General features: G+C 42.3%; 1 protein-coding gene across 3 annotated transcripts in view; it reads left to right on the top strand.

The window, feature by feature from the left end:
* Positions 1–12,310, top strand: part of Dnaaf9 (dynein axonemal assembly factor 9) — a 140,842-nt gene that overhangs the window by 85,207 nt on the left and 43,325 nt on the right. For all 3 annotated transcript variants that reach the window (XM_076929764.1, XM_034494940.2, XM_034494939.2), the window contains exon 21: positions 12,053–12,156. In XM_076929764.1, coding sequence (XP_076785879.1) covers positions 12,053–12,156 — 104 coding nt within the window. The remainder of the gene's footprint in view (positions 1–12,052; positions 12,157–12,310) is intronic.

Genomic DNA, 12,310 nt, shown 5'->3' with positions numbered 1-12,310 from the left:
TCCCATCCTCTAAAGCTAGAGTTACAAATGGTTGTGAGCTCACATGTGGCTTCTAGGAATTGAATGCAAGTCTTCTGGAAGTATTCTTAACTCTGGAGCCATCTCTCAGCCCCTCATTTTTATTCTTGGTGGTCATTTGTTTTGTTTATAGTTTTGCTTTGTTTTTTATTATTGCTGCAGTAGTTACAGCATTTTTTTTTCTTTTTGGTGGGGATGGGTGGCTGGTTTTAGACTCGGAGTCTTGCCTCACTTATACTGAGATTAAAGGTATGAGCCACCATGACTGCCCAGTTCTTAGAATTCGTTTTGTTTTGTTTTTGTTTTTTGAGACAAGGTTTCTTTGTGTAGCCTTGGCTATCCTAGACCAGGCTGACCTCAAACTCACAGGAATCCCCTTGCCTCTGCTTCCTCAGTGCTTGGATTAAAGTAGTGCTTCGGTGGTGGTGGCGCACGCCTTTAATCCCAGCACTTGGGAGGCAGAGGCAGGCGGATTTCTGAGTTCAAGGCTAGCCTGGTCTACAGAGTGAGTTCCAGGACAGCCAGGGCTACACAGAGAAACCCTGTCTCAAAAAAAAAAAAAAAAAAAAATTAAAGTAGTGCTTCACTAGCGCCTGGCCTGTTCTTAGAATTCTCACATGCTTCTTTTGAGTTGTAGAAACCCCAGGCCAGCCCCTTCCCTAGAGTACTCAGTGCCAAGGCTTGCTCTGGTGAGTGGGGTGCAGTGTTCTGACATTTGGTGAGAATGTGGTGCTATGCTGTGAGGATTGGTCTGAGTTGTGTGTCTCTGATTCTTAGTGAACATTGGCCACATTCTCAGTTATTGGCCATGCCCTAATCTTTTGTTTGGTTTCTTGTAGAAATTCCTTGCTTATTTTTAGGAGCTATTTATAGACGTAAGATACTATTTTGTCAGGTAATATATTGTAGTATTTTTTTCCTTGTGTATCTTCATTTTGTGTATGACAGTTTTTAGCTGGATTCTTTTTCTGCTTTGGAGGGAGGAAAGTGAGTGCTAACGCTTGGAGGCAGAGCCTTGCTGAGGATTGGCAAGTGCTCTGCCAGTGAGGTGCTCTGCTCACGCCGCCACCCTGATCTTTATTTGTGATAGTTGTTGTTTTGTTTACTGGGGGTCGGACCTAGGGTCTTTTGCATGCTAGGTAAGCATTCTACACTGAGCTACACCCCTAGGCCTGTTCATAATGTGTCTGAAAGCAGGAAAAGTTTTAACTACGTATAGTTGTGCACACTTGTAGTTGTAGCACTTAGGAGGCTGTGACAAACTGTTATGAGTTCTGAAACAGTCTGGGCTGTAGCTACATACCCTTTCCCAGACAGAGGAGGGAGAGGCAGAGCCAGACTGATTTCATATTGACGTCTCCTAACAAAAATTGACAATATGACCACCCCATGGTATGATTAAGGGTCAGGTTTTTATTGTAGACATGAGAAAGACCAGGCAGAGGCAACTAGAGAGTCCAGAGCAGAGAGAAAAAGTAGACTGAACACGGCCAGCAGACTGGACATGGCAGGGCTGTCTGTGAGACAGAGTAGCAGAGATCAGAGCAGAGAGAAACAGATGGAGAAGCAGGAGCAGAACAGAGAAAAACAGAGGACTATCAGGATTATGAGGAGGATGCGTGACTGTAGGGACGGAAGCCCTGAGCTACAGAGAGCTGAGGGTGGGGGAGGAGGTGAGAGGCATGGTGAGAAGATAGATGCTACTGCTGACATTGAAATGTATGACAGGTACTGAGACACTGAGGACGCTGCAGAGCAGCATGGGCTGTGATATGCTGAAGGGGCCACAGGCAGTGTGTGTCCCTTCTGTCAGTTTTGAGGGAAATGAGTCCTTTTGGTAGATGGGAAGCACCTTCACAAGTTTCTGAGGAGTGCTAGCTTTTATCTAATTGCCAGAAATCCTTCTGTAGTTCAGGCTGAGCCCAGTTCTGATTATTTGGACTGCCTTTTGGCATCTGGGAAACTAGAGTTTTCTTTTGGACCAGACACTAAGTCAGAAATTTTTTTCTGCTTTGATCTTTGAAAGTAGTCTGTGATGAGGACAATTTACAATACAGAGATGTAAGTACCTGTGCCCACAACAATCTTTAACTAAAATTCTTTGCCCATTGCTCTGCAAATGCCAGTGGTTCTCAAAAATTAAGTCTAGGCAAACCTTCTACCACTGAGTGAAATCCCCAACCCCTAAATCAAGTCTTGTTCTATGCCACCTCTGTTGTGTTCCATTTTTATTTATTTATTTATTTATTTATTTATTTATTTATTTATTTATTTTTTGGTTTTTCGAGACAGGGTTTCTCTGTGTAGCTCTGGCTGTCCTGGAACTAACTCTGTAGACCAGGCTGGCCTCGAACTCAGAAATCCGCCTGCCTCTGCCTCCCAAGTGCTGGGATTAAAGGCGTGCGCCACCACCGCCCGGCTGTTGTGTTCCACTATTCAACTCTTCCCTGAGAAGATACCATATTGTCTCAGTTAGATTTCTAGACTCAGTTAGATTTTAGACTGGGTGACTGTGGTGGTTTGAATATGCTTGAACCAGGGAGTGGTACCTTTTTGGTAGTGTGGCCTTGTTGGAGTAGGTGTGGCTTTGTTGGAGGAAGTGTGTTACTATGGGGGTGAGCTTTAAGGCCCTCATCCTAGCTGCTTGGAAGTCACTCTTCAGCAGTATACAGTATATTTATACAGCAATATATATATTCAGCAGTATACAGTATATATATACAGCAGTATACAGGAAGGGTGTTATATACACTCTTATGTACACAGGGGTATACAGGAAGGGTGTTATGGACACCCTTATGTACACAGGGATATACAGGAAGGGTGTTATGGACACTCTTATGTACACAGGGGTATACAGGAAGGGTGTTATGTATATCTTATGTACACAGGGGTATACAGGAAGGGTGTTATGTACACCCTTATGTACACAGGGGTATACAGGATGGTGTTATGGACACTTATGTACACAGGGGTATACAGGAAGGGTGTTATGTACATCTTATGTACACAGGGGTATACAGGAAGGGTGTTATATACACCCTTATGTACACAGGGGTATACAGGAAGGATGTTATGTACATCTTAAATACACAGGGGTATACAGGAAGGGTGTTATAGACACCCTTATGTACACAGGGGTATACAGGAAGGGTGAGCTCTTTGGATCCCATTCTCCTTAGGTTTTGTTTGTTTTGGGTTTTGTTTTGATATTGGTTGGTTGGTTGATTGATTGATTAATTGTGATAGCATCTCACAGTATAGCCCTGGTCAGCCTGAAACTTACTATATAGATCTCACTGGCTCAAACTCACAGAGATCTGCCTCCCAGTGTTATGATTATGCTTTCTAATCAATTTGTCTTTATTTATGTCTGGATGTTCCAATCTCTTTATCTTTTTTTCCAAGTCCTGATTTCCTGTCATTCTCTTGATTCATTCTATAGGTAAAACTCTCCATAGAACCTTTCATTTGAATTACTGAAGTTTTCATTTTTAATTTGATTGTTTTTTTATATTTTTATTGAATCCCATGTTCATATACTATGTTGACTTTATTTATTCATTCAGCTGTTGTTTGTGTTTTCTTAGAATTTGTTCAGTAGTTTATTTATATTCTCTTTGATTTCTTTAAACATACGTTTAACTAGTCTCTTGGATTCTTTATCCGGAGTTTCGTTTATTACCAGGATTAGTAATTTTGGAGGGGTCCTTTGACCTTGGTTTTTCCTGTTTTTTGTTTTTTGGCTTTGGCACTTGTATATCTGGTGTTTTGTTGAAATTCTGTTAATTCTTTCATTGGCTATAATTAAAATATTCAAGGCAGTCGTGGGGTCAGGCTCTCTTCTCCTCTGCTCCATTACTGTCTGAGCTACAAGCTTGATCCCCAGTGCTCACCTGAGGGTAGAATACTGTCTACAAACACTAGCAAACAGGATGTTTAGTGTGAAAGTGCAGCAAGGACCTAATAAAAAGCATCGTCCCTTAAGTGCCAGTCATGTTAGGAATTAAAAGACTACAAAAGTTCATGTGCACTGACATATTAGATAGATATTAAAGTTATGAGTAGAAAGACAGAAAAGCACAGATAGACTGATGATTAGTATTGGGTTGATAAAGAAAAAGAAGATGAGAAAAATATAAATAGAAAGGGGAAATGGTAGGATAGGAGGTATGAGGCAGTTAAATAAAGCTAATAGAGGAAGAAAACGGTAAAAAAAAAATTAAATACTCTTAAAAAAAAAAAAAAAACCCAGCTTTTAGAAGTCTGAGGCAGAGTTACAGAGAAGGCCAGCCAATGTCCTTTGAAAAAGTCTATGAAAAGGAAAAATACTGGGGCAAGAGGAGGAGACAGAGAAGACACAAATGGCAGGCTGCTAAATTAAATTATGGATATTGCATAATTAAAGACTACATGTGAGGAACAGACCGCTGGGTGGGGCTATTGAGTAAGCATGCTGTCTGGCCTGCTTGCTGTTTCCAGGCTTTGGGCTCTTAGATTTCCTTCCCTAGTTCCCTGTGCCCATCACACTCCTGAATGTACCTTATCTGAGTTGGATTATAGGGGCAGTGCATGACCCTGGCCAGTCTTCTGGGCAGTCATCTGAGATTAAGCTACAGATGCTGGCCCAGTCAGTAGAAGAAAGTCCTTCCCAGGCAATGCCTCTGGATGGTTATGAGTGCTGACTATGAGCTTGCAAGCTCCTCACAAGGTCTTGATGCTAGTCTCATGTTCAGTTGGGTTGTAGGTGTTGGCTTTACCAGTCCTTCCTGATATCCAGAGCTCTTAGAGCCTGAGTCTTTGTTCCCCTACAGACTCTGGCTCTGAACAAGATTCTACATTCCTGAACCTTGTGCAATTTGGGTTAAAGTTTCTTCTCCACAGTCTTTAGATATTCTCTTGGTCAGGTTTCAGCATATATTCTGGTAGCATTTGCTCTTAAATTTCCAAAAGTGTGGTCCACAGGAGTTATAGGGTTGCCATGCCACCAACTCAGCAGATCGGATGCTAGGGAAACAGCTTCCTCCCACGTCACTTGCACTCACCTCTGTCGTGCTCTTTACTGAAATGCCTCTTCCTGAGCCTGTGGTATGACTCTCCTGAGCTGCTCTGCTTCTGGCCATCTGCTGATGATATTCGTATCCTCTCTCCTTTCTTCTCCTGCTTTGTAAAGCTAGAGATAGGGGCTGAAGAGATGACTTAGCAGTTAAGAGCACTGGCTGCTCTTCCTGAAGACCCAGATTCTATTCCCAACACCCACACAGTTGGCTCAGAACCACCTGTAACTCTAGTCCTAGGAGATTCTATGCCTTTCTCGGGCACTGTGGACATGTGGTAAAACACCCATACACATAAAATAATAAGTGGGGCTGGAGAGATGGCTCAGTGGTTAAGAGCACTGACTGCACTTCCAGAGGTCCTGAGATCAATTCCTAGCAACCACATGGTGGCTCACAACCATCTGTAGTGGGATCTGATGCCCTCTTCTGGTGTGTCTGAAGAAAATACAGTGTACGTATATAGGCAAAATAAATAAATCTTTAAAAAATAAAATAATAAGTGGCAATAATAAAATGTAGAGCTATCCAGCTAGGCAGTGGTAGCATACACCCTTAATCCCAACACTCAGGAGGCAGAGGAAGGCGGAGCTGTATGAGTTCAAGGCCAGCTTGGTCTATAGAGTGAGTTCCAGAACAAAAAAGGCTACACAAAAAAATCCTGTCTCAAAAAGTCAATAATAACCAGGCAGTGGTGGCACACACCTTTAATCCCAGCACTTGGGAGGCAGAGACAGGCGGATTTCTAAGTTCGAGGCCAGCCTGGTCTACAAAGTAAGTTCCAGGACAGCCAGGGCTACACAGAGAAACCCTGTCTCGAAAAACCAAAACCAAAAAAAAAAAAAAAAAAAAAAAAAAGTCAATAATAATAATAAATTAAAAAGTAGAAATATCCAGCTGTCCACACACACCTCTGAGGACCGTTACATAGTTTCCCCTGTATATTCTAATGTTGTGGCTACCTGTTTGCCATACTCTTAAAAGTTGTTCTTGAGTAGAAATCTACTATCCTGGTATCTTTTTCTCTCTGTTTTAAAGATTTTTATGTTATCACTGACTCTTTTGTTTTATTTTGTTCTGTAAGGTGCTTGGGATAAGACTTTGTACATACATACTAACAAACACTGTGTCACTCATATGCAGGCTGTTTGGTCTGGATGTGTTTGCCTTTGGGCTTCTTGATTTGTTTGTGCTCAGGATTTGCTTAACTTTATAGATCAGTACAATTATACTTTTCCACAAAATAGAATTGGGAAATTCTTCTGTAATTTGCTTTTCTTTTAATTAGGGATTGAGATAGAGTCTTCCTGTGTAGCCCAGGATAGCCTCAAACTTGCCACTAACTTAGCCTCCAGGTGAGTGCCACTATTCAGCCTTTTCCATCCCAATGACATATGCATTGGCTTCATTGAAATTGTACCATTCCCTCTTGCTCTGTGAAGTTGTTCTGAGTATTTTTTTCTTAGCATTTTATGTTGCATAGTATCTATTTCATTTATTCTTTGGGCAGAGTCTCTCCCTTGTGGCACAGGCTTCAGAATAGAACTCACTGTGCAGCAGGGATGCCCTTGAATGGATGGTGATCTTCCTACCACAGCCTCTCAAGTCCCAAGTTTCAAGCGTGAGCACCAGAATCCTCCTGCGTGCTTGGGCTGTAGGCATGTGCAACTGTACCCAGCTTGTATAGTCTCTGTTTATATGCCTGTTCATTTTTCCATATCATTTATTGTTCTAGAACCCTCTGTTCCTCAGAATCCATGGAAACTTAAGTGCCATAAGTAAAGTGGGATCGCACTTGCATAAACCTTCTGTATTGTAAGTCAGCTTCTGTACTTCAAGCTCCAGATTAGTTAATACCATGTAGATGCTATGTAAATAGCTGTTAGCCTGTAATGGTTAGAGAGGAATGGCCAGAACAGTTGTGTGTGTGTTAGGAGCAGGAGTGACCACTATATGCCTAACCACCCAGTGTCTCTCCTTGAGGAGCAGCACAGCCTTTGTTCTGTAAACTGTCCTCCACCTGAACTAGTTTGTGGACCCAGAGATTCATACTGACCTGTGCCTTGCATAATGCCACTCACCTTGTCTGTTGTATATTTCTGTATTTTTCATCTGTAAAAGTTCATTTTGAATCTTTTAAAAATTATTCTTTATATACCAAGCTAATGTAGTTCCCCCAGATTCTTGAACATCTAGAACATTCTTGAGCATTATGGTTATAATCATTGACTTGGTCAGGCCTTGCCACTGAAGTGCAGTGGTGGCAGCTCAGCCGCTGCTCTGTTGTGTCTTCCCTTCCCATTTGCGTCTTCGTTGTGTTTATTTGGGGATTCTGTTTTGTTTTGGTTTTTGAGACAGGGTCTCAGGAGGTAGCCTTGGAATTTACTCTGTAGGCCATGCTGGCCTAGAACTCATAGAGATCCCCTGTCTCTGCTAGAATTAAGGGTGTGGGCCAGCACACCAGATGTCTGACTTTTACTTTGAAGCTTTGTTGATTAGACAGGAATTTTGCCTTACCTGAGTTGAAATCCTTCTCAGTACTCACTGTTCCTGTGAAATAATGACATTTTCTTCTGTGGCTGGTGACAACAGGTAGAATTTCCAATGTAAGGGGTCTGTTTGAATGCTCGTTTTACATATGAATATCTAGTTTTTACAGCACCATTTGTTGAAAAGACCTTCCTTTCTCCTTTGACTTGGCTTTGTTGAAAATGCATTTATTTAATTACCTTTGTTGAAAATCAACTGACCATGCACAGGTAGGTTTATTGTTCCCTGTAGGGCCCAGTGAATGGTTGCTTCTTGCTTTTTCATTCTCCTGTAGTGATCAAACTTGAAAGTGTTTTGTTGCTGCTACTGTTGTCCTTCCTTCCTTCCTTCCTTCCTTCCTTCCTTCCTTCCTCTCTCTCTCTCTCTCTCTCTCTCTCTTTCTTTTTTTTTTTTTTAAAGATTTATTTATTTCATGTATATGAGTATACCATTGGTCTCTTCAGATACACCAGAAGAGGACATCAGATGGTTGTGAGCCACCATGTGGTTGCTGGGAATTGAACTCAGGACCTCTGGAAGAACAATCAGTGCTCTTAACCACTGAGCCATCTCTCCAGCCTGCCTCCTTCCTTTCTTTCTTTCTTTCTTTCTTTCTTTCTTTCTTTCTTTCTTTCTTTCTTTCTCTTGGGAGAGTTTGTTCAGCAGTGGGGAGCAGAGGTGCAGTTCACATGCATGGGACAGTGAAAAGGCCTTGAAAACTCTGAGACTAAGCTGCTTTTATCTATGTGTCAGGATAGTCTGGGCAGTAAAGGTCTGCCTTCACTCTTCCTCTATTCATTTCTCTTATGTCCACAGGACACACGAAAGAAAGAAAGAAAGAAAGAAAGAAAGAAAGAAAGAAAGAAAGAAAGAAAGAAAGAAAGAAAGGAGAGGGGGGGAGAGAGAGAGAGAGAGAGAGAGAGAGAGAGAGAGAGAGAGAGAGAGAGAGGAAGGAAAAGAAAAGTAAAGAAAAGAAAATAAAAGAAAAGAAAATTGGGCTTTAGAGATGGCCCAGCAGTAAAGAGCACTGGCTGACTGCCACAGGCAGTCTTTCTAGAATAAACACTTTGACACAGGTTATGAGTGGAAAACAGGAGATGTCACAGGAAGACTGAAGCCAGGACAGCTCTTGAAAGGGCTTGGTTCTAGGTCCAGTTTGCATTCTCATTTTGTACTCTAAAACCACAAGATAGGTGAGCAAACAAGAAAGATTTTACAGAAGTATACATGGTAGTCTACTTTTTTTGAGGCACATGTTATAGTTAATTGGTATAAGCGTTCGGATTTTGTGGTTACTTGTTAAGGGCAATGACCTATTGTTCCAGCTGTTTCTCCAGGTCACTCTGTGCCAGGTAACAACATATAAAGTCATGCTTGGAAGTGAGCAGTACAGGTAGTGCTCATAATTGGTCTTGTCTACCTTATTCTGCTTCAGTCTCACAGAGGCCTTGGGCTCTATTACTAGGTCCCACATGATGACTTACACTCAGTAACTCCAGTCCCAGGGCACCCAGCATTTTTGCAGAGATAAACTATATAGCAGCCTTTCTGACCTTTCTTCAAAGTCTCTCGCTAAGGTCTCTTCAAGGTCTTCTGGCTTCCAGAGCCACTGCACACACGTGGTGCATACAAATACATACAGGCAAACACTCATACACAAAAAATAAAAATTAAAGAAAAAATGTAAAAGAATGTTTCCAGGGACTAGAGCAATAACCCACCCACAATGATAGTTAATAACCATCTATAACTTCCGTTATATTTGACACTCTCTTCTGATGTCTGTGGGCACCAGGTATATGTGTGGTACACATATATACATGCAGGCAAACATTTATACACATCAAATAAATAAATCTAAAAAGAGAGAGGAAAAGAAGACCTGTTAGGTATTTGTAAAATAGCTGTGGCCATTGTGTCTTTTGGGCTCTAGATGAGCAATGTGATCGCTTTAGGGCTGAGCTAGCCTGTGCCAAACCTGGAGAATTCACTAATGTGTTAGGTTCTAAAGATTAATCTCAGGGTAGCACAAAGGACCATGCAAAGAAAGCAAAAGGAACCTGGCAAGGCAGTTTCTTTTAAGAGTGTGGGCCAGAACCTAGACTGAGCTAGGAGGTGAGTCAAAGGCTGGAATAAAGGGATTAAGGCTGACAACAACTAAAGCATGGAAGCTGTATAGTGATGTAAAGCATGGATGCTGTATAGTGATGTAAAGCATGGATGCTGTATAGTGATGTAAAACATGGATGCTGTATAGTGATGTAAAGCATGGATGCTGTATAGTGATATAAAGCATGGAAGCTGTATAGTGATGTAAAGGAGAAATCGGGCGGAGTCCAGGCTGAACATGGTGGGCCTGGCTGACTAAACCAGACTGTGAGAAGAGTTAGGGGAGGGAGGGCAAGAGAGGAGCCCCAACCAAGAGAGGCAGCCCAGGCCCACTGGAGGGAGAGGCACAGGGTAAGAACGGGTCTAGGGTTTTGGGAGGAGCCACAGACTGAATGAGACTTGTCCTGGGTTTGATATCTAACTGGACACACTTTGGTTTTTATTCTAACACAGGTGGTCATGGTATCTTTTCTGATTGTCCTAGGTCTAACCACACAGTCTTTCAAGATTAGCTAATTTTAAAATGACAAGCACAAAAGAAATGATAGAGAAGGTGCAGGAGTCAAGTTCTGTTAAGTTCTGGGAATGCAGAAGGATCTTTGTGTTAAAGAAAGTTTTTTCAAGGCAGGGAAGATTAAAAGATTTCCAGCCGGGCGGTGGTGGCGCACGCCTTTAATCCCAGCACTTGGGGGGCAGAGGCAGGCGGATTTCTGAGTTTGAGGCCAGCCTGGTCTACAGAGTGAGTTCCAGGACAGCCAGGACTACACAGAGAAACCCTGTCTCAAAAAACCAAAAAAAAAAAAAGATTTCCATACAGGTTCTACAAGGTGAGGGAGATTTAAAAAAAAAAAAAAATCACACAAACGGAACAGACATATCGAAATTGTTTTAAACATACTTCCTTTGAAGACACCCAATAAGGGAAAGTGAATTTTGCTTTTCCACATCAGCTGACAATATATCTGCTTGTTGTTGTTGGCTTTCGATTTTTGTTTTTAGGGGTTGTTTGGTTGGTTGGTTTTTGTTTTCGTTTTCTTTTGGGAATTTTTGGAGACAGGGTCTGTCTATGTAGCTCAGGCTAGCCCAACTCCTGGCAGTGGTCCTCCAGCAGCTTCCTCAGTGTCAGCAAGCAAGTACTGAGCAGCACACCTACTCTTTTCCCTATTCTTATGCAAAAACTATCTGCTCGCTTTGCTGTTTGCCAGTCTGCAAGGTTATTTGAGCTTCCCCAGACCAGAAGGACCGGCATGCAGGTTGTGTAAGTGCACCTGATAGTGGTGTCTAGTTACTACTACTGGAGTTATTGGGTGAAAGCCTGGTCTCTGTAGCCCCAGTGAGGGGGATGGAGTGTCTTCAGAAATTCACGATCCTAGTTATGCTGAGCGTATACAGCATCAGGAGCCTGGGGCGGGCGGTCAGCAGCGGCTTAGACCGGCTGATTTGTAAAGAGTCATTGAAAGGGAAAGGAAAGAAACGGGGAAGACCTTGGACATTTGAGTGACTTAAGTTCTGAGAATGCAGTAGCAGCCTAACAAAGGGGTTACCAGTGAGAGGACTAAGCCTTTAGCATAAAGGTTTTACCAGGGGAGAGAAAAAGTTCTGAATTCCTTTCCATAAGCAAAGGTTTTACAGTGTTTAATAGGAAGCTCCATCTTTTTTTAAATGTTTCTTATAGTCTCCTATGTAATTTGACTTATACTTTATTGGTTGTTAATTTATTGGTTGTTTAGACAACCAATAAAGGTAGGAGGAAGGGACGGCCACTTTATCACGTTCTAAGAGCTGAGCTACATTTCTGAAGGTTTAGGTTTGAATAGTGAGCAAGAAGCCAAGCTTGGTGGCACACACCTTTAATCTTAGCACTTGAAAGACAGAAGCAAGCAGATCTCTGAGTTTGGGGCCAACCTGGTCTACATAGAGAGTTCCAGGACAGTCAGGGCCACATAGAGAAACCTCGTCTTGAAAATCATAAGTAAATACTTAAGTAAATGAAGAAGGCGAGTAGAGGCAGGAGAATGCTTGAGTAAAGGGCACTGGCCAAGGCGCTGTCCCACTCATCGAGAATTACATCGTCGTCGTTGTCTCAGTTCTGTTTGCTCCTGCCTATTGGATAAGTCCTCAGAGGTGTGTGAAATCTGCTTTCAGGATGCAGTCCTTCCCTTTCTCAGCTTGTGATTCCTTGGGAAATTTTAATTCTTTGGGGTATATTATTTCAGTAGTTAGAATACCAAAAGTAGAAACATGTCTTTTGTCAGACTGTTTCTTCTCCTTCTAGTACCTTCAAGAATCTAGCCCAAGGATTAGCACTCCAGCTCTGACCAACATTCTTTTTCTTCTAGGGATTGTGTATTTCTTCTCTGGTGGTCTTCTATTTTCTCACCGTCATCACGGAAGTATCGTCATTTCCAAGGACCACATGAATTCTGTCTCCTTCTATGATGGGGTATGTGGTCTTTTAGCCCTGGCTTTAGTGCTCTGAAATACATCACATTTTCCCTTTCCCATGGTAGCCAGGGCTACCATGTGGCCGGATGCCAGAAACCACAGTAGCCATTGGAGCCAATGAAGCCAGCAAGAAGAATGAGCAGAAGCCTGTG

Source organism: Arvicanthis niloticus, chromosome 2 (genome assembly GCF_011762505.2).
Source record: "Arvicanthis niloticus isolate mArvNil1 chromosome 2, mArvNil1.pat.X, whole genome shotgun sequence".
Taxonomy (NCBI): Eukaryota; Metazoa; Chordata; class Mammalia; order Rodentia; family Muridae; genus Arvicanthis; species Arvicanthis niloticus.
Note: the sequence above shows the minus strand (reverse complement) of the source record. Positions and strands in the feature narration are given on the sequence as shown.